Source organism: Argiope bruennichi, chromosome 10 (genome assembly GCF_947563725.1).
Source record: "Argiope bruennichi chromosome 10, qqArgBrue1.1, whole genome shotgun sequence".
NCBI lineage: Eukaryota > Metazoa > Arthropoda > Arachnida > Araneae > Araneidae > Argiope > Argiope bruennichi.
In genome coordinates, this window is record NC_079160.1 from 118,075,613 (window position 1) to 118,103,315 (window position 27,703).

The following is a 27,703-nucleotide window of genomic DNA, read 5'->3' on the forward strand; positions in this document are numbered from 1 at the left end:
TCAACCGGTTAAATGATCTATAACCAATTCTGGGAAATATTATCGGCAACAATAGTTGCTACAATTAAGCCAAGTATTAAAGTGGAAATATCCAGATTATGGGGAAAGACATGATGAAGTAATATTTTAGAATAGCACTTGACAAAATGTGGTGAAATCGGTTCTACCATACCCACCGTATTCTCCGGATTTTGTTCCTTTCAATAATTACATATTAATTGGAAAATCGTCAATGCTATTTTCTTGTTTACTGGCCAAAATTTTAATATTAATTTATAATAATTGGGCTGAAGTTTGAAATTTTAAGATTTTTCTTTGGATGTCTAATGGTTTTTCGAAATTTATATTTAGTGACATTTTTTCTTTTTTATACTGTATATCAAATTACTACATATGGTGCATAATAATGAAATCTGTGCATAATAATTCTGTCTTTGGCTATAAAATTGTCTATAATGATATTTTCTTTTGCTTTCAGTGAAATTTCTATTATCTTAATGCATCTTGAACATGTATGCAACGGTAATCACTTTTTAGATACATCTATCTAACGCGATATTTTTTCCTCTTTCGAATGTTATGGTTCATATAATCCAATTTTTTCCCTAGGAAAACGACTTCTCGCTGTACAGATTATGAGATAACAAAAGAAAGGTGTTTGCTTCTGATTCCCAAGTCTCTTTCATTGCTTTGATAATAAAGGCAATAATTAACTTACCCATCAATATCCGTTTTTTAACCTAAATTATTATTTTTTCTAATGTTGTCTTTCAAATGCGATAAAAAGTGAAATGAATTGCAATAAATTATGATTTAAATAGGACAATAATTGAGCTGCTAATCAACATTAATTATTTTTTAATTTTAATTTAATTTTTTCGAATGACTTTTCAGATACAATATAAAGTGACACAATTTGCAATAAATTGTGATTTTTCAATTAAGGATTCGATCAATAATTATTTGGAAAAACAGCAAGGTGATTAAAAGCTTTTAAATCTAAATATTAAAAAAAAAAAAAAAAAAAAAAAACTTGAAAAATTTCGGAAACTTGGAAATAAGAGGATATACATCTGTCAGATATGAAATATACAAGTATGCATATGTTGTATGTATATATTTATGTGTATACATACATATATGTGCATTTATATATATATAAACGCAGTCACAGAGATTATATGTATAAGAAGACATATTCTCGAAAATGCATTGCGCACTTGGATTTTTGGAACATGAAACTAAAGACTTTTTTATTGAATAAATTTTAAAGGTTTTAGTTTTCAATACCAAAATTTGAATTTTGAAGTTCTATTTGAAATGCTTTTTATAAAAAAGCAAAATTATAATGAAAATAACAATGCAATTCTTGCATTATTAATTATAAAATGTAAACTTTTTTTATTTTTGGGATATAACTTCATTTTTTAGTTTGAATTCTTAATGACATTGTTCTTCTTTGTGTGCTGGCTGCTCTTTTTTTTTTTTTTTCAAAATTAAATTTTTAATCAATGAACGATTCTGATAGCTGCTTTATTTTACTGTACCCGCCAAAGGCTATAAAAGCAAATGCTTTTTTTTTCAGAATGCGCTTGTAAAATTTAATTAATTATATAAATTAGATTTATTAATGATTTATTAATTAACTAGATATTAATTTCACAACATTTTTAGCAAGTGTTTTTGGATATTTCGATATTTCTGATATTATGTTCGATAAATTTAATATGTCTTTCAGATTTTGTAAGAAAAAAGGTTTACAAACTTTAAATTTTTAATTCGTTTCTTTTTTTTTCATGTTGAGAGTGAAAATGTTTTAGTTCCACACATATTTTTAAATTGAATATATTCAAATGTAAAATTTCTAATGGCTTTTACTGCTTTTAAAATTCTACCATTACACGCCGTTCATTCTCTTAATTTTTTAAAAAAAAATTTTAGTGTTTACAGTTTCTACTCTTGTCTTATTTTATACAACTATTATTTTATACAATAAACGTTTTTCAGAGGCATTTTTTAGCTTTAACTAAGCAAATGTATTCAATTATCATCTGGAACACTCAATTGTTTAGAATTTTTAAACCTTAATAAATTTCGAATTGAAAGGGAAAATTGATTATAAAGTACCATTTTCAGAAACTTTACAGATGAAGAATTAAATGAAAACGTAGAGACGAAACATAAGATAAATGAATTTATTGGAAGTATTTCATATACATTATTACAATTTTATAAAGGTATGCAGAATTTCTCTTTCAAGTTGTATTGAAGCAACAAGTTCCTTAACATAATTCCTGTGGCTTCATCGATTGGACACAGCAGCAAAGATTCATAGGTGTCCATCCATTATGATTTCTTGTAAGTCCCATCGGTATTGCACTGAGGTATGCTTGATCGAGACAAATCTTAAAACAATGCAAGTAAATAGTATAGAACAATACCTATGTGAAATATATTAGTAGAAATAGTATATAATTATATTTTCTAATAATAAGGACGAATATGTGAGTGCATATTGGCGTTCAGCAGGGACAAATCATTTGTCTTAAAGCTTTCAAATTCGACACATATATAGGAAAATAAAGAGGTGCTTCTTAGAGAAATATTATTAAAATTTTAACTAGAAGTTTGAGGAATTAAATATAGAGCGAAATATGGCATTTTTTGCTCTGTAAATGTGAGAGAAAAATTTGCTTTCATATTTTTGTTGTTTATTAAGGGAAAATGTGATAATCGTGCTTAATTTTTAATTAATTTTAATTATAATTAAAAGATTTCAAAATATAAATCTGACTCACAAATTTTTCACACTATTACCAAACTGAAATCTAAGAAACATTCTTAAAGACCCATTTTCAAAATTTTCATTTTTTTAAACAAATTTCAAGCTTTTTGTGGCATCTCAAGATAATGTAATATTGCAACCAAATTTTTTAAAAAATGTTTTTGAGCCTAAAAAGCAGTTTTTCCTCACTATTACCAAACTGAAATCTAAAAAAAAATGTAAGGCAATTTTCGTTCTATCCTAATGTACATGCTGCAGAATATAGATTCAATTATCTTCAGTGTACCAAGAAGTTATACATATAAATCATCTTAAATTCTAGGGAAGAAACCTTTGTATAAATTTCTGCAACTCTTGTAAGCACAATCCATAAATTCAGATTCATTATACTCAATAACATCGGAAACTTTAAAGCGAATTCAATTTACATTTTAGCATTGCTTCTCTTCAGAAATTAGAAAAAAGGACATTTGCTACTTTATTTATTTCTACAGTAATCTCTTTTCGTCTAGTTTACAAAGATAGTCTTCAGAAGTTAGCGATATTAATCCATGTCAATTTATTTGAGTTTATCTTTCAGGGTAGTTGGATCCTGTTGGTCAAAGGAATAAGAGTGTGAGCGTGATGCCTTCAAATTATCTTATGATGTTTCAGATATTACTTCTCTGTCTATGAATGGTATATCATTTTCTTACTCTTCAAGAGCAGGAAGACAAAAAAATGTCTAGAATAGTAGTAATTGACTACCGAAAGCGCATATATATATATATATATATATATATATATATATATATTAATTTAGTCTCTAGGTATAAGCTCCTTGTGTGTGAACAAGTATTAAAAAAGGCCAACACACATAAATCAATACTCAATTTATGGTTCAAGAAAGTTTTTTCAAACGGGGAAAATAAGGCACAAATGCGAATCAAAAGAGTAAAAACAAAAATATAGAAATAATAACAAAAAAAAAGAAGCAAAAAAAATACAAAAAATATGAATAGAAATTTAAAAAAAATACCCATATGCAAACATTAATCCAGTAATTTAAACTATACAATGGGGAAGCTTTGGAAATTTGATCAAAATAACAAAAGCATAAAGCATAAAATTATGCATGTAAAATGTATATGTATGTAAAATATACATACGTTATATATCCAAAATGTATGACTGCACTTATTTTTGAATTTTTTTTCTCTCTCAAAGCTGACCAAATACCGATACAGGGAATATTTTTTCACCATCTCAGACTAAATGAATCAGTCATCTAATTTTAAGTTTTTTACTCAAATTAAATAGATTTTCTCAAACCACAAGAAGAGACCATCTTTGTGTGGTTGCAGATAAGACACGAAGAAGAGACAGAAAATGAGCTTACTCTTTTTCTGCATTTCGTTCTTCTTCGCTATGCAATCACAACTTTTCAACTTGGTGGATGGTGGAGTGAGCAGATCCCCATCCTTGCTGTAGCACCTGCAGAATTTGCTGTTCTGGAAGCACTGCATGGGCAAGTAGTCTCCATTTTTGTCGCAATTCGGGATTAAGCGCATGGGGAGAGGGGCCATACTCTTCATTTCTCTGTTCCTGTGGATTTGGCAGTCCGACTGGGCTGTTTTTTGAAAGGATAAAAAGATAATAATGTTAATTGGAGACAATTAGAAATCTGTAGGGTCTAATACGTTTTCATTGTGTATTTCATATACAAGAAGCGTAAAAGAAATTTTAAAATTTTTCCCGCAACAAATTTTATATCAAATAATGTATTAACTCATTATCGACATAAATGCAAATATTATATAGTATACTTTGAAAATTTTATTAGAGACATAATCTTATATTTTTTATAGTTACTTACTTCGTACAGCTTCTGTGATGATAGCTGCCGTTGTCTAAACAAATAAAAGTAAAAAAAATATGTATTTTTATTTATGCTACATGAATAGAAGATAATATGTTGTGAAAATATTTTATGATGTTTCGTTTTTATTGAAATCATTATCTAATGTGTATATTACTAAAAGGCATACTCGCGGTTCCGCCTGCGTTCCTCTGTTTTGTTTTGTATGAGTTAAAGAAAAAGAAAACACAAGTATCATTTCTTTGAACAATATTTAAATCCTTAGGACATTTAAAAACCCTAAAGCTTTATTGATAATTCCAGATTAATTATATTTATAGAACATTCGAAAAAACAGTTTTGAAAAAGGTTGATTAAAAAAGAAAAATTATATGGACATGACATGCAAGTTAATGAAAAGCTAATTTTTGAATTTTGAATTTGTGATAAAAATTTTTGTATAAAAATATATTTCGAACTTATGGTCAAAAAGCATAAAAGTTTAGCTCCATTTTTATCCATTTTAGAGGGGCCTAGAAAAATTTTAGCAAAGATATTTTAACAATAGATTAGTAATCTCTCTAAATGCTAAGAAATATGTATTTTTTTGTTTGATTCCGTCTATGTGTGTGGAATTCCGTAAGATTCAAACAAAAATAGACTTCTAATATATATATATATATATATATATATATATATATACAGAGATTAATACCGAAATATATAATTCACTTTACATACTTTATTATTTAAAGTTACTACAAAATACCTTTTACAGATATTATCGTATTTTGTAAACTAGGTTTATACAGTTATTAAAAGGATGTCTGATAACAAAACTGGTGTTGCAATTTCTGCTGCAAACTAATCCAAATCCTCTCAAAACTATTATTTGCTTTGCTTAAACTTATACTGCGATGCCCATAAAAATGTTTGTGTTTTTTTTCATGAGTTATTACTGTATTTTGAACTTTCTAAGTCCCTTTCTACTTTCTATGTTTCTGTTTTTCCATCCTTCCATTAATAGCTGTAGATGAAAGGTCGAAATAATAAAATATTTGTAAGAAAGAGAAGCACATGTTTTTTTTTCATTTATACTACTATTTCTTATTTACTCATCTACATATTTACTAAGTGTCAATGATTTTCACTATTTGTATATTAAACGTGACTGTTATTTTGATACTGAATTCTTCAAATTCCTTCTATCTAAAGGAATGATTGTCTTTACTCTAGAATTTTATTATCTGCTCAAATCCAGATTTTCCAGATTTTTGAATGATAGAATATTTATTATGGAACAAATATATCTTTTTAAAGATTAATTTTATTTCTGTTTCGTGGAAAGAAAGAAAGGCATTACTATTGAACCCTACGTGCTTTGGAGATCATAAAATATTTTTTATTCTTATTAAACAACAATAAATAATAATTTAACAACAATAATAATAATTTAACAATAACAACAACAATAATAATAATTTAACAATAACAACAACAATAATAATAATTTAACAATAATAACAACAATAATAATAATTTTACAATAATAATAATAATTTAACAATAATAACAACAATAATAATAATTTAACAATAATAATAATTTAACAATAATAATAATTTAACAATAATAACAACAATAATAATAATTTAACAATAACAACAACAATAATAATAATTTAACAATAATAACAACAATAATAATAATTTAACAATAATAACAACAATAATAATAATTTAACAATAATAACAACAATAATAATAATTTAACAATAATAACAACAATAAAAATAATTTGGTTTTCCAATCAAAAATTCCAATCGAGAATAATGTGGTGATCATTGAAAGAATAATTAATAGAATAGCAAGACAGTTTACCGAATTCCGTTCAAGTTCCTCATTCACCGTATTTTTTATATGTCTACTTCCAAATCTAATAACAAAGGACTAATAGAGACTAAATTATTAAAACGCAATACCTTGCTTACTACATAGAAATTTCATATGGAAAACATGAAAATGATTAGAATATTACTCTCACATCCATAAAATTAATTAAATTTATTCTTTTATTATTTCTTATATTCTTGAGAAAATGAAAAAAATAATTGATTTTATGAAATTCTAAGGTGAAGCGAAAGTTAACTTTATAGGCGATGTTTTGTTTAGTCTATGGAAAATGCTTGAAAATAAAAATGTACGTGTATTGTACTAATATTCGGTTATTCAATTTAAATTTCCGTGTATTTGATGAGAATTATTAACTCTACATATGTAATGTTTACAACTACTTTCCATTATATTTAATTCTCTAAATGTCCTTCCAGGACTTGTATTTAACTATGCATACCCTTATATATTGTTAAATAAGACATTAGGGATAAATCTTGAAAATGAGTTTATTTATACTTACCACCAACAACAATATAAATAAGTTTTTCATGTTGCTTATTAGAAGTTTTTTCCCCTTCGGTACTGTAAAAATATATAGAAAACATATACCATTTAAAAATAATTAGTAAAAATCTTTAGAAAAAATTCTTAAACCAAAATCTTATATAAAATTATTACTGAAGGACTATAAATGCAATTTTCTTCCAGTCTTTAAGCATATTCATAGAAATTTTAAAATTGGGAGACAACCTTTAATAGTTGGTCAAGTATTTAGAAACAAGTAATTTTTACTACAGAAAAGGAGTATTCATGACACAATCGCATGAATAGCAATATACAAACAGTGTATCATTGCAGAAGGCAAGTTCATGGAACATTTACTTTAAGTATTCCAAAGGTTTGATGTCTTTATAGCGTTTTGTCCTTATATCTGTCATGGTAAAATTTTGCTGTTGCCTTTATTGTGCTTGAATCCTCTACTTGTCTTTGTATCTGCCATGCTGTCTGTTTTTTAAAAGATTGTGGTGTGCTTTTACTTCTATTGTGCCTGTATTTGTCATTGTCTGTATTCTTTAACTGCAACAGTATCTGCCTTGCTATATAAAATGTGTAATAATTACATTGATTGTGATTTTATGCTATGTATGATATTGTAGTGTATTATTGTATTATTGTTAATTTGTATTCTATTAACCTTGTGTTATATCATTTTACTACTTCCACTTCTTTTGTTATGTTATGCTCCTTCATCGCACTTTGCTTTTGCGATTTCATGCTTGTATCAAACAAAATGTTTCAATTTACTAATTTACAATGAAGTTTATACAATAATTTTTTGCTATATAAAATGTGTAATAATTACATTGATTGTGATTTTATGCTATGTATGATATTGTAGTGTATTATTGTATTATTGTTAATTTGTATTCTATTAACCTTGTGTTATATCATTTTACTACTTCCACTTCTTTTGTTATGTTATGCTCCTTCATCGCACTTTGCTTTTGCGATTTCATGCTTGTATCAAACAAAATGTTTCAATTTACTAATTTACAATGAAGTTTATACAATAATTTTTTGCTATATAAAATGTGTAATAATTACATTGATTGTGATTTTATGCTATGTATGATATTGTAGTGAATTATTGTATTATTGTTAATTTGTATTCTATTAACCTTGTGTTATATCATTTTACTACTTCCACTTCTTTTGTTATGTTATGCTCCTTCATCGCACTTTGCTTTTGCGATTTCATGCTTGTATCAAACAAAATGTTTCAATTTACTAATTTACAATGAAGTTTATACAATAATTTTTTGCTATATAAAATGTGTAATAATTACATTGATTGTGATTTTATGCTATGTATGATATTGTAGTGAATTATTGTATTATTGTTAATTTGTATTCTATTAACCTTGTGTTATATCATTTTACTACTTCCACTTCTTTTGTTATGTTATGCTCCTTCATCGCACTTTGCTTTTGCGATTTCATGCTTGTATCAAACAAAATGTTTCAATTTACTAATTTACAATGAAGTTTATACAATAATTTTTTGCTATATAAAATGTGTAATAATTACATTGATTGTGATTTTATGCTATGTATGATATTGTAGTGAATTAGTGTATTATTGTTAATTTGTATTCTATTAACCTTGTGTTATATCATTTTACTACTTCCACTTCTTTTGTTATGTTATGCTCCTTCATCGCACTTTGCTTTTGCGATTTCATGCTTGTATCAAACAAAATGTTTCAATTTACTAATTTACAATGAAGTTTATACAATAATTTTTTGCTATATAAAATGTGTAATAATTACATTGATTGTGATTTTATGCTATGTATGATATTGTAGTGAATTAGTGTATTATTGTTAATTTGTATTCTATTAACCTTGTGTTATATCATTTTACTACTTCCACTTCTTTTGTTATGTTATGCTCCTTCATCGCACTTTGCTTTTGCGATTTCATGCTTGTATCAAACAAAATGTTTCAATTTACTAATTTAGAATGAAGTTTATACAATAATTTTTTGCTATATAAAATGTGTAATAATTACATTGATTGTGATTTTATGCTATGTATGATATTGTAGTGAATTATTGTATTATTGTTAATTTGTATTCTATTAACCTTGTGTTATATCATTTTACTACTTCCACTTCTTTTGTTATGTTATGCTCCTTCATCGCACTTTGCTTTTGCGATTTCATGCTTGTATCAAACAAAATGTTTCAATTTACTAATTTACAATGAAGTTTATACAATAATTTTTTGCTATATAAAATGTGTAATAATTACATTGATTGTGATTTTATGCTATGTATGATATTGTAGTGAATTAGTGTATTATTGTTAATTTGTATTCTATTAACCTTGTGTTATATCATTTTACTACTTCCACTTCTTTTGTTATGTTATGCTCCTTCATCGCACTTTGCTTTTGCGATTTCATGCTTGTATCAAACAAAATGTTTCAATTTACTAATTTACAATGAAGTTTATACAATAATTTTTTGCTATATAAAATGTGTAATAATTACATTGATTGTGATTTTATGCTATGTATGATATTGTAGTGAATTATTGTATTATTGTTAATTTGTATTCTATTAACCTTGTGTTATATCATTTTACTACTTCCACTTCTTTTGTTATGTTATGCTCCTTCATCGCACTTTGCTTTTGCGATTTCATGCTTGTATCAAACAAAATGTTTCAATTTACTAATTTACAATGAAGTTTATACAATAATTTTTTGCTATATAAAATGTGTAATAATTACATTGATTGTGATTTTATGCTATGTATGATATTGTAGTGAAATAGTGTATTATTGTTAATTTGTATTCTATTAACCTTGTGTTATATCATTTTACTACTTCCACTTCTTTTGTTATGTTATGCTCCTTCATCGCACTTTGCTTTTGCGATTTCATGCTTGTATCAAACAAAATGTTTCAATTTACTAATTTACAATGAAGTTTATACAATAATTTTTTGCTATATAAAATGTGTAATAATTACATTGATTGTGATTTTATGCTATGTATGATATTGTAGTGAATTATTGTATTATTGTTAATTTGTATTCTATTAACCTTGTGTTATATCATTTTACTACTTCCACTTCTTTTGTTATGTTATGCTCCTTCATCGCACTTTGCTTTTGCGATTTCATGCTTGTATCAAACAAAATGTTTCAATTTACTAATTTACAATGAAGTTTATACAATAATTTTTTGCTATATAAAATGTGTAATAATTACATTGATTGTGATTTTATGCTATGTATGATATTGTAGTGAATTATTGTATTATTGTTAATTTGTATTCTATTAACCTTGTGTTATATCATTTTACTACTTCCACTTCTTTTGTTATGTTATGCTCCTTCATCGCACTTTGCTTTTGCGATTTCATGCTTGTATCAAACAAAATGTTTCAATTTACTAATTTACAATGAAGTTTATACAATAATTTTTTGCTATATAAAATGTGTAATAATTACATTGATTGTGATTTTATGCTATGTATGATATTGTAGTGAATTAGTGTATTATTGTTAATTTGTATTCTATTAACCTTGTGTTATATCATTTTACTACTTCCACTTCTTTTGTTATGTTATGCTCCTTCATCGCACTTTGCTTTTGCGATTTCATGCTTGTATCAAACAAAATGTTTCAATTTACTAATTTACAATGAAGTTTATACAATAATTTTTTGCTATATAAAATGTGTAATAATTACATTGATTGTGATTTTATGCTATGTATGATATTGTAGTGAATTATTGTATTATTGTTAATTTGTATTCTATTAACCTTGTGTTATATCATTTTACTACTTCCACTTCTTTTGTTATGTTATGCTCCTTCATCGCACTTTTCTTTTGCGATTTCATGCTTGTATCAAACAAAATGTTTCAATTTACTAATTTACAATGAAGTTTATACAATAATTTTTTGCTATATAAAATGTGTAATAATTACATTGATTGTGATTTTATGCTATGTATGATATTGTAGTGTATTATTGTATTATTGTTAATTTGTATTCTATTAACCTTGTGTTATATCATTTTACTACTTCTACTTCTTTTGTTATGTTATGCTCCTTCATCGCACTTTGCTTTTGCGATTTCATGCTTGTATCAAACAAAATGTTTCAATTTACTAATTTACAATGAAGTTTATACAATAATTTTTTGCTATATAAAATGTGTAATAATTACATTGATTGTGATTTTATGCTATGTATGATATTGTAGTGAATTATTGTATTATTGTTAATTTGTATTCTATTAACCTTGTGTTATATCATTTTACTACTTCCACTTCTTTTGTTATGTTATGCTCCTTCATCGCACTTTGCTTTTGCGATTTCATGCTTGTATCAAACAAAATGTTTCAATTTACTAATTTACAATGAAGTTTATACAATAATTTTTTGCTATATAAAATGTGTAATAATTACATTGATTGTGATTTTATGCTATGTATGATATTGTAGTGAATTATTGTATTATTGTTAATTTGTATTCTATTAACCTTGTGTTATATCATTTTACTACTTCCACTTCTTTTGTTATGTTATGCTCCTTCATCGCACTTTGCTTTTGCGATTTCATGCTTGTATCAAACAAAATGTTTCAATTTACTAATTTACAATGAAGTTTATACAATAATTTTTTGCTATATAAAATGTGTAATAATTACATTGATTGTGATTTTATGCTATGTATGATATTGTAGTGAATTATTGTATTATTGTTAATTTGTATTCTATTAACCTTGTGTTATATCATTTTACTACTTCCACTTCTTTTGTTATGTTATGCTCCTTCATCGCACTTTGCTTTTGCGATTTCATGCTTGTATCAAACAAAATGTTTCAATTTACTAATTTACAATGAAGTTTATACAATAATTTTTTGCTATATAAAATGTGTAATAATTACATTGATTGTGATTTTATGCTATGTATGATATTGTAGTGAATTAGTGTATTATTGTTAATTTGTATTCTATTAACCTTGTGTTATATCATTTTACTACTTCCACTTCTTTTGTTATGTTATGCTCCTTCATCGCACTTTGCTTTTGCGATTTCATGCTTGTATCAAACAAAATGTTTCAATTTACTAATTTACAATGAAGTTTATACAATAATTTTTTGCTATATAAAATGTGTAATAATTACATTGATTGTGATTTTATGCTATGTATGCTATTGTAGTGAATTATTGTATTATTGTTAATTTGTATTCTATTAACCTTGTGTTATATCATTTTACTACTTCCACTTCTTTTGTTATGTTATGCTCCTTCATCGCACTTTGCTTTTGCGATTTCATGCTTGTATCAAACAAAATGTTTCAATTTACTAATTTACAATGAAGTTTATACAATAATTTTTTGCTATATAAAATGTGTAATAATTACATTGATTGTGATTTTATGCTATGTATGATATTGTAGTGAATTATTGTATTATTGTTAATTTGTATTCTATTAACCTTGTGTTATATCATTTTACTACTTCCACTTCTTTTGTTATGTTATGCTCCTTCATCGCACTTTGCTTTTGCGATTTCATGCTTGTATCAAACAAAATGTTTCAATTTACTAATTTACAATGAAGTTTATACAATAATTTTTTGCTATATAAAATGTGTAATAATTACATTGATTGTGATTTTATGCTATGTATGATATTGTAGTGAATTAGTGTATTATTGTTAATTTGTATTCTATTAACCTTGTGTTATATCATTTTACTACTTCCACTTCTTTTGTTATGTTATGCTCCTTCATCGCACTTTGCTTTTGCGATTTCATGCTTGTATCAAACAAAATGTTTCAATTTACTAATTTACAATGAAGTTTATACAATAATTTTTTGCTATATAAAATGTGTAATAATTACATTGATTGTGATTTTATGCTATGTATGATATTGTAGTGAATTATTGTATTATTGTTAATTTGTATTCTATTAACCTTGTGTTATATCATTTTACTACTTCCACTTCTTTTGTTATGTTATGCTCCTTCATCGCACTTTGCTTTTGCGATTTCATGCTTGTATCAAACAAAATGTTTCAATTTACTAATTTACAATGAAGTTTATACAATAATTTTTTGCTATATAAAATGTGTAATAATTACATTGATTGTGATTTTATGCTATGTATGATATTGTAGTGAATTATTGTATTATTGTTAATTTGTATTCTATTAACCTTGTGTTATATCATTTTACTACTTCCACTTCTTTTGTTATGTTATGCTCCTTCATCGCACTTTGCTTTTGCGATTTCATGCTTGTATCAAAAAAAATGTTTCAATTTACTGATTTACAATGAAGTTTATACAATAATTTTTGAATCACCTGTATAATATAAAACATACTTGTCTATTAAGCTATTCTTTATGCCTTTATATAAATCCAATACAGAGGGAGAGTTATTTGTCCTACTAATTGCAGAAATCAAGAAATAGAAATTTGTAAACACCCGAAATTATATACATTCAAATAATTTGATGACATCATATAATGAAACACAAGTAAAAAATCTTCACGTTGAAATCAGGCTCTGAAAGTAAGGTTTCCGACTCTTTTTCTCCCTATTAATAATTATCTATCACTATTTCGTATAATTCACAAGGAAAAATGTCCAATGCACAATTCTTGTATCTAATTATTATCCTATATTCCATTTAGAATTTTCTCTAAGGAAAATCTTTCGACGTATATTTGAAAAACATAAATAAATTCAATGACGAATTACTTAATTTTTGACATTGAAGAAATTAATTTAATAAAAATAGTTTTATACGCGCAGTCTTAGTCATGCATCACAAAAGCATACTTTTTTATTTTAAATAATTCTATCTTTTAGTTATTAATTTATAATTTATTATTATAAACATTATGGAATCTTATAACCAATTTTTAATTCATTGATTCTGAATAAATTAATTTAAATTTTATCACCAGATGGTGCCTATGGTAAAAATTAAATTAATTAATTATTAATTTCTGAATATATTAAAATGATGTACATTCAAAAAGACATGCTTTCATTGAGAGTACATAAATGTACAAACTTTAAAAATGTTAGAATAAAAAGAAATCCTTAAAAAAATAGATAAAAGAATCCTCATTTTTAAAGCCTTTTATTAAAATAAGTGGCTTTCACTTTTAATCATTCTATAATTCAGTCTTTTTATTTATAAATGTATTAGAAATGTTAAGGAAGTTGTAAATTTCCAACAGAGTCATTATCAGAAAATGTGGTCAGTATAGAATTAAATTTTAATTAAAGTAACTTATTAATTGATAGCTATGCTCTTTTAATTATACTTTTATTACTTTGTTGACATCGAAAACATGGAGAAAATTTCAAAAATCTTCTTTGTCAGGAAGCTAGGAACCCCAAAATGAAACAATTCCCGTAAAATAAAAGTACATAATAATATTAAGTGCTCACATCACAAATATATCGCGATAATTTCAGCGGATTAAAAAATAAAACAACATCATTCCCTATCACTAAAAGAAAAATAAAGCAACACTTTTTTAAAGAAAAGTGTGAGAGTTATATTTACTGTTCAGTTGTTCCAACATTTGTTGTTCCCTGTTACATGCTACAATATTTGTTGATGATTTTTTTTAAATTTTGGATAATTGGTTCGTGTGCCATACGAAATATTGAAGAAGTATGTAATTGTCAAAAATCTTCAAAAAATTTGAACGAATCTTCACGTTGCAGACCTCCGTATGTTTGAAAAACACATTTTTGCCAATACGTATCTCTGTTGGTCTATCTATGGACACAATAACTCAAAAATGCTTTGAATTAGACAGCTGAAATTTGGTATATGGAAATACAACCAAATTTGTAGATTTTGAGAGAAATCCATTCACAGAAAGTCTAACTGTCTGGCTATTCAAGTACAAATGGACTCGATAACTACAAAACGAAAAGAATTAAATAAATAAAATTTGGTACATATGTTTATCATCTAAAATATAGATACTTATGAAATTTTAAACCATATCTTTCAAATGACTGACCGTGTATCGGTTTGTGATTTCACATGCATGCTACAATATTTGTTGATGATTTTTTTTAAATTTTGGATAATTGGTTAGTGTGCCATACGAAATATTGAAGAAGTATGTAATTGTCAAAAATCTTCAAAAAATTTGAACGAATCTTCACGTTGCAGACCTCCGTATGTTTGAAAAACACATTTTTGCCAATACGTATCTCTGTTGGTCTATCTATGGACACAATAACTCAAAAATGCTTTGAATTAGACAGCTGAAATTTGGTATATGGAAATACAACCAAATTTGTAGATTTTGAGAGAAATCCATTCACAGAAAGTCTAACTGTCTGGCTATTCAAGTACAAATGGACTCGATAACTACAAAACGAAAAGAATTAAATAAATAAAATTTGGTGCATATGTTTATCATCTAAAATATAGATACTTATGAAATTTTAAACCATATCTTTCAAATGACTGACCGTGTATCGGTTTGTGATTTCACATGCATGCTACAATATTTGTTGATGATTTTTTTTAAATTTTGGATAATTGGTTAGTGTGCCATACGAAATATTGAAGAAGTATGTAATTGTCAAAAATCTTCAAAAAATTTGAACGAATCTTCACGTTGCAGACCTCCGTATGTTTGAAAAACACATTTTTGCCAATACGTATCTCTGTTGGTCTATCTATGGACACAATAACTCAAAAATGCTTTGAATTAGACAGCTGAAATTTGGTATATGGAAATACAACCAAATTTGTAGATTTTGAGAGAAATCCATTCACAGAAAGTCTAACTGTCTGGCTATTCAAGTACAAATGGACTCGATAACTACAAAACGAAAAGAATTAAATAAATAAAATTTGGTACATATGTTTATCATCTAAAATATAGATACTTATGAAATTTTAAACCATATCTTTCAAATGACTGACCGTGTATCGGTTTGTGATTTCACATGCATGCTACAATATTTGTTGATGATTTTTTTTAAATTTTGGATAATTGGTTAGTGTGCCATACGAAATATTGAAGAAGTATGTAATTGTCAAAAATCTTCAAAAAATTTGAACGAATCTTCACGTTGCAGACCTCCGTATGTTTGAAAAACACATTTTTGCCAATACGTATCTCTGTTGGTCTATCTATGGACACAATAACTCAAAAATGCTTTGAATTAGACAGCTGAAATTTGGTATATGGAAATACAACCAAATTTGTAGATTTTGAGAGAAATCCATTCACAGAAAGTCTAACTGTCTGGCTATTCAAGTACAAATGGACTCGATAACTACAAAACGAAAAGAATTAAATAAATAAAATTTGGTACATATGTTTATCATCTAAAATATAGATACTTATGAAATTTTAAACCATATCTTTCAAATGACTGACCGTGTATCGGTTTGTGATTTCACATGCATGCTACAATATTTGTTGATGATTTTTTTTAAATTTTGGATAATTGGTTAGTGTGCCATACGAAATATTGAAGAAGTATGTAATTGTCAAAAATCTTCAAAAAATTTGAACGAATCTTCACGTTGCAGACCTCCGTATGTTTGAAAAACACATTTTTGCCAATACGTATCTCTGTTGGTCTATCTATGGACACAATAACTCAAAAATGCTTTGAATTAGACAGCTGAAATTTGGTATATGGAAATACAACCAAATTTGTAGATTTTGAGAGAAATCCATTCACAGAAAGTCTAACTGTCTGGCTATTCAAGTACAAATGGACTCGATAACTACAAAACGAAAAGAATTAAATAAATAAAATTTGGTACATATGTTTATCATCTAAAATATAGATACTTATGAAATTTTAAACCATATCTTTCAAATGACTGACCGTGTATCGGTTTGTGATTTCACATGCATGCTACAATATTTGTTGATGATTTTTTTTAAATTTTGGATAATTGGTTAGTGTGCCATACGAAATATTGAAGAAGTATGTAATTGTCAAAAATCTTCAAAAAATTTGAACGAATCTTCACGTTGCAGACCTCCGTATGTTTGAAAAACACATTTTTGCCAATACGTATCTCTGTTGGTCTATCTATGGACACAATAACTCAAAAATGCTTTGAATTAGACAGCTGAAATTTGGTATATGGAAATACAACCAAATTTGTAGATTTTGAGAGAAATCCATTCACAGAAAGTCTAACTGTCTGGCTATTCAAGTACAAATGGACTCGATAACTACAAAACGAAAAGAATTAAATAAATAAAATTTGGTACATATGTTTATCATCTAAAATATAGATACTTATGAAATTTTAAACCATATCTTTCAAATGACTGACCGTGTATCGGTTTGTGATTTCACATGCATGCTACAATATTTGTTGATGATTTTTTTTAAATTTTGGATAATTGGTTAGTGTGCCATACGAAATATTGAAGAAGTATGTAATTGTCAAAAATCTTCAAAAAATTTGAACGAATCTTCACGTTGCAATATATGCAATAGCGTTTAAATGCAATGGGCTAAATCAATGAAATTCGGTTTTTATCTAGTGATTTAACCCTTTAAAGGGCCATTTTTTTTCGAGTCATATTATGTTAAAATATTTTTAGGCTTGAAATTAGAATAAGAAAAGGGATTCATTTAGCTTATTAGATAAATTTAATTTGATTCATTAATTCATTTGGTAAATTAATAATTAAGTAACAAATCAAGACACACCATTTTGTGTGAGATAAAGAACTGAAGCATCTAAGTTTCTGTTTTACTAAAAATATTTGTCAGAACTTATGCCAACCTACAAAATTTCATACAAATATTGATAAATTTGGTGGGAAGCATACTTCCCACGACCCTAGAAAGGGTTAAATGTGATTTTAATTATAGTTCTATGTCAAATCTTGGAGCCCATTGGCTTGCAAAATAGCGTCTAAAATATATAGTCCAGTTATAGCTTCAATAAAAATACTAGACTCATGCCAAAGATCTATATTTCGTAACTGTCATTTCACAAATGCCATGCAAAGAATTTGAGGCCTTACCCAAAATCTGCAATATATATATATATATATATTTGTAGTAAGGAGAAGACCTTTATTGGAGATTGTGAGAGAAAGTTTAGATAAGATCATTACAGTTTGTTAGCACCAGTATATAGAGGATAATTTGTGTCCGGGAAATTTAACTTTTCACCCTCATTTGTATTTCATTTCTCATTCAGCCAATCATATCGTAGAGAGCAATTTATTTCTAAAGATTATAACTGGGTATACCAAATTTTGAAGAATGTTGTTAAGCAGCACATTCAGAACAAAACCCATGTTCTTCTCAAAATTCAAATTGTCAAGCATATCTTGCTTTGCCTCAACTGATTAAGGGACTTATGGTCTACTTGACAGTATTATTAAAATGTAAGAGGAGCTATTTTAATGAAGCTGTGAAGTGCCTGTTATGAATAAATCTCTAAATCTCCTTATTCACGTTAATGAAGTCAAGACGGTAATAAACAATGTGCAGTTGTTGCATTCATCTTTTACAATTTAAGAGGTGCAAATCTTTTTTATTTATATGATTTATTTTGATGAAGGTATTTACAATGAAAAGTTTTTATAAAATGGAGAAATCGCTCTCCTCTTGCCTTCCGATTATTTTAAGAAAGTATATCACCTTCCTTTCAATTCTCCTTGTAAGAATCTGCATCCCCTGAAAGTACTGAAGGAAGAGAGAGAAAGAGATGACAAATCCTCAAAGATTGCACCAAAGTCCACAAAAGAGAGAGTTCTAACACTGACTTCAATGGGTAGTGATACACTATTACGTTTTCTTATTCGGATGAAATTGGATTTCTGCCTTTCGACCCGTTAGACCCAAATGTTAATACACACTTAGACATTTCTTCGAAAGACCATACAAGACGATCATTTATCTAATGTTGTTTTTTTGAATAACGCATTCGAATACTTTCAAAACACATAGAGTGGAAAATGTTTATCCTGTTGAAGGATTCGGTTCCAATTTTCAATTTACATTTTTGACTCTGAGAAATGTGCTGCATTTCATCAAGTTAGCTCCATTTTGCGTTTGAGCCATCGCTTTGTCAAGTATGCGAACAGAAATATGTGGACTTCCTTTTAACTATTTTGTCAGAATTCCGCAAATTTATTCTTGTGATTGGATTGTGTAGATTTTGAGAATAACATAAAGATTGGATGAATACGTGTTGAATTTCATTCCTCTAGCTCAATACATTTTTTGAGTTATAGTGTGCACAGACAGACAGACAAACATTATGTCAAATATATGTTTCTCGGATTCGAAGGGTTCCAATCATTGAAGCTTCAGAAAAATCAAGAGGTTAAATTTTTTGATGGCTATAACTTTCTCGATGCCCACTTTGCATATGAGAAAGTAACTAAAAGGAGTGGCCTTCCTGTAACTTTCTTTCATGCTCTTTATTCAAAGTCTGATCCACCTCCCCCTGCTCCTCACGCTGGTGTGGTCTGGTGTGGAGAGGAGGGTGCCAGCTCGTGTGTCGTCCTTGTCATCTGACCGAGGTTCAAAATGACGATGTCCGTCCCAAAATAGCCCTAGTGCTTTAAACGGGATGTTAATATAACTAAAGTAAACTAAATCACCTCCCCCTGCATCAAATTAGGGACATTGGATAAGGTCCCAAATGCCTTACATGGCATCAACGAATAATAGTTATGAAATATTGTCTTATAGATACTTTAGGATAGAACTCAATGACACACACAAGAAGTAGAGCTAAACCAATTTATTAACTCAACTCTGAAATGAAAACACAGAGACTGACAAATCTTCTGCTTTTATACTAGCAGGGAAAGTTCCAGAATACTTTTCTGGACACAGTAAGAAAAGTCCAGAACACTTGTCTGGTAAACTAAAGAAATGTCCAGAATCTTCTGGAACATGAAATAAAGGGAAACTTAAAATAAAGAATTATTTACACAAATTGTGTATCGCATTGCCTCTAGCGGGATTCGAACTCACAATCTTTGGATTATGAGATCAGTGCTATGACCATTCGACCATGGAGAATCGACTGCCTCTTTTCATCTTTAGCGTTAATCTTGGATTTGGACTGAATTTATCATGAAATGTATTTTGAAGACATTTTTGCCGATTGAATGAAACCAAAAAATTGACAAGGAACTACAGTTCAAGATTACAAGATAGCATACCGAATTTCATTCATTCAAGTCATTGAGTTAAAGAATTATTACGATTGCATGTATATAAACGACAGACCGACAGACCACGGGTGAAGCCTTTCACACTTTTGGTTCAAAATCTAAAAATCTTTATTTTAGTTGCTAACGTTTGCAACAAATTTTATCTGGATAGATTTTGTTACTGAATTCACCATACAAACATATCTCCTCTAAATATATTTCATTCAAAATTTAATAAGAATCTAGCTGTTTGTTCTAGCTGTTAGTCAATAAACCAAATTCCATCCATCTAGCTCAAAGCGTTATTGAGTAACCGTATTCACAGGAAGACAAGTGTTTTTCGAACTATTGGAAGTATGAGATGTGGAGATTCGTCAAAATTCTGGAATTCGATTTTTTTTTATTTATTTCAGTATTACAATATTTTGGCAACATCCCCTCACGATTATATCTTCCTTTGTGCTTGACGTGCGCGAGAAAGTAAAAAAAGAATTGTATACATCATTAATAATACATCATATTATTTAACACTTATAGAGTAAAATTAAAGCAATACCTATTTTGCAAATTTTTATACTTTTCATTCTTAACTGATCTTATTTTTCTGAAATTGGTTGTAATGCATTATAAACTTCATGTATAATAATTGTTTCTGATTCTGATTACGAAACACTTTTACAACAATCTCATTTATTTCAACAAAACAAGTGTGACCATTTGTGATATTCGATCTTTTAATGTTTGGGTTATTTTACGATGTTTGCCCGAATCATAGAAATGTTTTGAGAGTAGCGTTTCAAGAATCATGAGTGTTATTTTAGAAAATGAAGAGTATCAACTGTTAATTACACTTGAATGCCCAATTTGCTCTAAATAACTTAGTGTTATTGAAAGATAACAAACAGCTTCTTCGGAACTTAAAAACAGGCATCATCGTAAGCTGTTTCAGCTGCGTGACGTTTCAGAAACGAAATAAAAATTTGCTACGCCACATAAACCCACAATAACTTTCGAACAAATAGCATTTAATTTTTCGAAATCTTCATCTTTCAGAAGGATTTTTAATAAATATAGTTATTTTCAAGTTTATCATGTAACATTTTGAGTTTAAATTGGTTTTAAAATCATAAAAAAATCCTGAGCAGAAAGGGGGAAAAACATCAGGGACTTGTTTTATTATTGTCAAAGTTTAAATAATCTTGATTCTTTACTTTCTTTATTCTTGATTCTATATATTTTTATTTTGGGGCATATCTTGCACTTTTGATTTGTTGATCGAAGGATCAAAAACAATGCACCGGGAACCGCCATCTAATCGTTCACACCACATCTGTTCAAAGGATTGGACTTCGATTGATCTTCTACCACACTTAGTACATATGGCATGTCAACTAGAATAATTGTCCAAAAAATTTTATTAATGTTTTTTTTTTAAATATTTAAAAAAAAAACTTATATTTTAGTCAGAAAGATCTTTTTCCAAACAGTTGCATTTGTATTCGTTTTATGAAAGATCAACTCTGAAATTAACCCCTAATTACACATCGTTAGGAATTATATAGTTTTCAAATTGACTAGCCGCCATCGATAACCAGTTTCTGCTCACCATATTAAAAGCATTACTTATATAATGTCCCCTAATTTTGATGAACGGCATCTTATTACACCACATGAAACTATTATTCAAACTGGAGTTTCACAATCAATGTAGAAAAATCTTATTATTAGTTATTAAGTATCTATGTTCGAAATTTAATTGGCGAAATCGATTTCATTGTTGAGACTGGAGGTCATGACAAAGTTAATTCTGCCTTTACTCTTCATTTCAATCTTTAATATTTATTAAAGATTGAAATGAAGAGTAAAGGCAGAAAAGCGACCTTTGCTGATACATCAAAACGTGATGACCTTTCTAATGAAATAAAAACTGTCGAAATCGGTAATGTAATTGGATTCTGGGAATTTCATTGTGTTTTGTACTCCTCCACAGAGAAAGTACAAAGAGGAATGTTTGTGAAATTTCTTTCAAAAATGAAGGATGATGGAGAATATGCAATCAATGATGACATATATGGAGGTCAAAAGCAACTATGTAAAAGTGTAGAATTCATACCAGTATTTAGGGCTGGGGAAAGAACTTCTTTCATCTTCATAATTATTTTAAATTAATAGATTATTTAACTAGTATTTAAAAAAAGCATATATTTGATAATGCAAGTTTGCGTGATAATTACTTTGAGAAAGATTGCTTATCTGCTTAACTGGGTGAAAAGAACAAACGATAAACTCACCTTTCTTTAGAATAGGGAGAGAATGTATATATTGTAAGAGAGGCCACAGGTGGAAAGGATGTTTTACGACTCTGTTCTCTGAGCCACGACAATATCCCTCTATTTTATAATGTCATTTTATACTATATTTTTCTCTGATTGACTGACATTGTATTTTTATTTTTATAATAACTTCAGAAAGAGAAACGTGAAATCATCAGCAATTTCATCCGTTGAATCATTTTGGAATGATTTACTTTTTTCTACTTGAACAATCCAAAAGATAGAATTTCAAAATATACACGTAATAAATTATATCACCATTCAAGATTTGATTTTTAGGGATATTGATAGCTTTGAGGTAATTTATTAGGAAAAGAATATAAAACGATGCTTTTAGAAATAACCTTGGAACACAATTATATACGTTAAAAAAAATTATAATTTTTCCTAAATTCTGCAAAATTTTTCTTAAAAAATAATTGGAAGCAAAATGCTTTAAATGTTATGCTTCAAGCTCAACATATCAAGCATTTAATGTAATATGTAAATAGTAAATATTATATAAACACGTAATTTTAAAATTTTTTTGGAAGAAGTAAGGATATAAAGATAATAATAATAAAAACAACCAGCTGGAGTAGTCTTCCCAAAACTTTCTTACATACTCTCTAATAAATTTGTCATGCCAGAGAAGATCTTACATGGCATTGGCATACAATAGTTACGAAATAATAACTTTTGGTGTGAATTTAGCATTTTTGGTGAGTTATTTCGTGATTAATGTCTGCCATGTGAAAATAGAATTTGTGTTTTAGTAACTTTTTTTTCTGAAACAATTAAAAAAAATTTTTTTTCAGAAAACTACATTTGCATTTACATAATCTTATGCCAAATTTGATATTTTTAAGTCAATCTGGGTTTTTTTTTTAAATTTTTGCGTTTACGTATTTCCGAAAGTACAGACCTACAGACATTTTATTCGTTGTTGGACTTGGCTCAAAATTTGAGTGGGTCTAAATTGCAGATGTTAAATCTGTGTTCCAAATTTTATCCATCTAGCTTTCTTCGTTTTACAATTATCATTTTAACTCATATTATAACAGCCAGACAAACATTCTTCCACTTAATAGATTTTACTCAAAATTTGGTAGAAACCTAATAAAGTTGTGAAAAATCTGTATACGAAATTTCATCCGTCTGGCTCAAAGTATTTTTGAGTTATCTTTGTCTCAGACAGACGGACATTTTTCAAAAATATCTTTTTCGAACTTAATGAGGTCTAAAATTTGGAGATGCGTCAAAAACACGAGTTTGAATTTTTTTGACGATTATTATACTTTCTCTATACCACTTATATAAGAAAGTAAACAAAAATGTGTCATATTTTCATTAATATCAATGGCAACGCTACAAAAAATACCGAACCTCTAATCTGAAACAGTAGTCATTAGAATTTATGCTTGCTTTGTCACTTTTTATCTTGCTTGATTAAAATAGCCTTTGCTTCATATGTATAATGATTTCTAAATTATAAATTTGCTGGAGAAATATATTTACGTCCATCTGTTCATCCTGTGGTAACTCTTTACAGTAACAATTTTTCTCCTTCTTTTACCAAGAATAATTTTTAGTTCGCGAAATTTACAAATAGTACGCCAAACTAAACACATGTCCTCCATCTTGTATGATGCGGAAGTTTGGAAAGGGGATAGCAGCTCAGGTGTCGTCCTCGTCATCTGACATCGGATCAACATTATGAGGTACATCCCAAAATAATCATGTGTTGCTTTAAAACGGCACGTTAATATATTGAAAAAAAAAACTAAACACATCAGCATGCTAAAAATGTTGTATTTTTGTGAAATGCAATTAAACATTCTCGATTAACATCAATAATAATTCTAATAAAAAAAAATCAAATATTCAGTAATTTAAATTTTCTGAGTGAAATCATTTTGTAGATAATTTCGAAAACGAGCCTTTTCATTACTTTAAAAATAATATAAAACTATCTATTCGTTAATACGTTCCGTTGCAATAGTCATTTTCTAATTAAAAAAAAAAAATTTAATCCTGGTCATAAACAGCATGCAAGCAAAGATAATTTATAATTTCACTAAACTGAATATTAAAGACAGCTGAATAGAAAAAAAAAGAATTACATCCCATTTTCATCAATTATTAATGTTAGCTCTCATAATCACCCTTTCCGATTCATTCTATTAATGGCATGTAAACGAGAAAAACAAAATTTGTAAAAAAAAAGATTCGATACATTTTAAGCTTACAGTTTATTCTTTTAATGCAAAATAATTAATTTTTTTATAGATTAATACATAAAAAGTATCCGCTCCTTATTCATTTGAATGTAGATAATGTTGCCATTTAGGAACCTTTTCGAGCAGCTGATATCAACTATTAAATATTTAAACAGAGCAGAAAAAAAAAACAGAAAATGCAAATTCATGCTTCTAAATGATGTGACTTGCTAAAAACTTTGCAGATCACGAAAAAACGCGAGATTTCTTCAAATGAAAAAAATAATAATTAATGGAGAAATGGCTCGTTATTAAAAACGTATTTTCGTAATTAAACAAGAATAAAGCTTCTGGATATTAGTATGTGCGATTCCAAAACGGTTTCATCAAGTTGATGTGAAATCTGTTCATCGTCATTGAATCAATTCCTTTGATGTTATGACAATGCGAAATGGTCTCAAAACTTAAATAACCATGCTGGTGTGATATGTATCGTGTAAGCATGATTTTCATAAAACAAGATACATATACTTTTCACAAAATACAATATATATATTTTTGTAAAATACAATACAACAGATTTCGATCTCCTAACTGTTCTCAGAGGAAGATAAAGAAATACAAGTAAGAACATCAAATCTTTAATAATGTAAATTTAGATCAATTATTTCATTATTATCCCTTTTTTACACCTATTTATTGTATTATCTATATTATATTTAAGTTACCGTTACTATTATTTTTATATATATTATATTTATATTTTCAGGTTTTTTTTTTTTTTTTTTTTTTTTTTTTTTTTTTTTGTAATTGATTTTATGTTTTATGCGCTTTAAATAGTGATTTTGAAATTATGAAGTACACTTTAATCGCTTTTTTGAATTAATTGGCTGAATCCGGATTATTTCAAGTTCAGATATAATTATTCAGATATTATAATTCAGTTGCAATTATTTATTACTAGCCGCCTTTGGCGACCAGGGACGTCTAGTTCGCCGGGAGCAATGCTTTCTAAAATTTTCAATTAGATACTTTTGTACCTTGCTCTCCTAATAACTTCTTCATCGAAGTATATTTAAACTTCAAATTTAGATAGTCACATAACTCATATTATTATAGAAGCCTTACGATAATTTGTTCATTGTTATATATATCTCTCTTATTTGCAATCAGCTGCCGTGCAATTATGTAGTAAATATTACATTTCATAATTATTCCATAACATTACACTTATATTTAAACACTTTCGCACACTTTCCTCCGTTTAGTTTACAATAAGAGTTAATTTAAATTAATCATTCAGTTTGAGTTTTTGCCAAGATGACGACAACGTACTGACACACTCTTAACGTGCTGTTTCATTTTGTTCATTATTTAATTCATTTTGTGCGAAATAAATTGCTGGAAAATATGATTATAATATTTTTTTTAAAAAAATTCATCTATACTTATAATAAAGCTCAATGTGTGTGTGTGTGTGTGTGTGTTGGCGCTCTACAGGCCAGATCATTTGACATACAGCTACCAAATTTGGTACACGTATACCTTAGAGGTCGGGAATGTGCACCTGGGGTCTCTTTTTTTGAAATTTTAATTAGAATTTTAATTATTAATTAAAAACTAACTTTCCCGCCAAAAAAATCTTCCATTTTCCCCACCGCCAACTTTTCCGCCAAAATAATCTTCCATTTTCCCCAACGCCAAATGATTTAGGCTTTAGTTCTTTTTTTCTCCCAACAGTAATGAGGCTAGGGTTAAGATTTTTCGGCGGATTATTTCAAACGATTCTGTTTATTTTCTTAATGTTTTATGCATTTAAAATTAAACATTGTTAATTAATCCATGTTTCAGATTCATTCTGAAGTACTTTTGAATTAAAATAACACAGAATAAAGGAAATTAAAAATGTATAATCTGCATAGCGTTACCCCAACTGGCGTAGAAAAATTCACGCATTTGCGTTACCGTAAAAGGCGAAGAAAATTCACGCATGCGCACTGTGTTCTGATTGTTGGCATGGCAACCATTAACAACGAACGATTTAAATTACTTTTAGGTTAGTTATATGCTTTTGTAAGTAAATTGTATTTATGTTAGTTATATATTTTTTTGTATATGCTTATATTTTTAAGTACATCGTTTCTTAAATAGTTTTTTTTAACCTGTTTTCAATGATTTAAATTATTTTTAGGCTAATTGCATGCTTTTGTAATTAAATTGTATTTATGTTAGTTATATATTTTTTGATATATGCTTATAGTTTTAAGTACATCGTTTTTTAAGTAGTTTTTTTAAACATGTTTTAGACCGATTATTTTAAACGATTCATTTTATTTTCTTAGTGTTTGATGCATTTAAAATGAAACATTGTTAATGAATCGATCCGTTCATGATGAATCTGAGAAAATTTTGTTGACAAATTCTTGAGATATTATATAAATTAAGAAAGATATTCTTTAGTGCCCATAAAGTTTAAACGCTCAGTGACTCTATTATCAGTAATCATATTATTAAAAAAATGCTTTGTTTCAGTAAAAAATATTATTATATTAATTGCAGATTAATCCTTTACACTTTAATTTAAAGTATAAATTCTACGAGGGGTAACAGAAAATCAGAGAGATACATATCACGTTATGACTGAAGGCCTTTATAATATTATGAGTGAATTATATGACTATCAAAATTTGAAGTTTTAAAATATTTTGCTGAAGAATCTATTAAAGTTGGAATTGTGTAAAATATTTAATGGTACGACCGGAGTTTAACCCCCTGCTTGGCCAAATTTTTAAAAATCGCCAATAACGGCCTTGCGAAATGTTCAAAAGCAAAGGAGCAGATGTTCAATCATAGTGCATAATAAAGATTGCCAGCTTTGGCGCGTTATCGCAACTTAACG

General features: G+C 27.6%; 1 protein-coding gene across 1 annotated transcript; it reads right to left on the reverse strand.

Moving 5' to 3' along the window:
- Nucleotides 1-2,181: 2,181 nt before the first annotated feature.
- LOC129988788 (U24-ctenitoxin-Pn1a-like) lies at nt 2,182-22,677 on the reverse strand. Its single transcript, XM_056097062.1, has 5 exons — nt 22,565-22,677; nt 7,038-7,099; nt 4,641-4,674; nt 4,164-4,394; nt 2,182-2,405 (listed from the first exon to the last, which is right to left on the reverse strand). The coding sequence occupies exons 2-5, from the start codon at nt 7,065-7,067 to the stop codon at nt 2,347-2,349; spliced, it is 354 nt and encodes a 117-aa protein (XP_055953037.1). The 5' UTR covers nt 7,068-7,099; nt 22,565-22,677; the 3' UTR covers nt 2,182-2,346.
- Nucleotides 22,678-27,703: the final 5,026 nt, after the last annotated feature.

Excerpts from the sequence above, each read along its gene's own strand:
- LOC129988788 (XM_056097062.1), bottom strand. The coding sequence starts at position 7,067 with ATGAAAAACTTATTTATATTGTTGTTGGTG. Across the intron at positions 4,675-7,037 it reads TATTTATATTGTTGTTGGTG|ACAACGGCAGCTATCATCAC; the intron begins GTAAGTATAAAT and ends TTATTTGTTTAG. Across the intron at positions 2,406-4,163 it reads GAACGAAATGCAGAAAAAGA|ATTTGTCTCGATCAAGCATA; the intron begins GTAAGCTCATTT and ends CATTGTTTTAAG.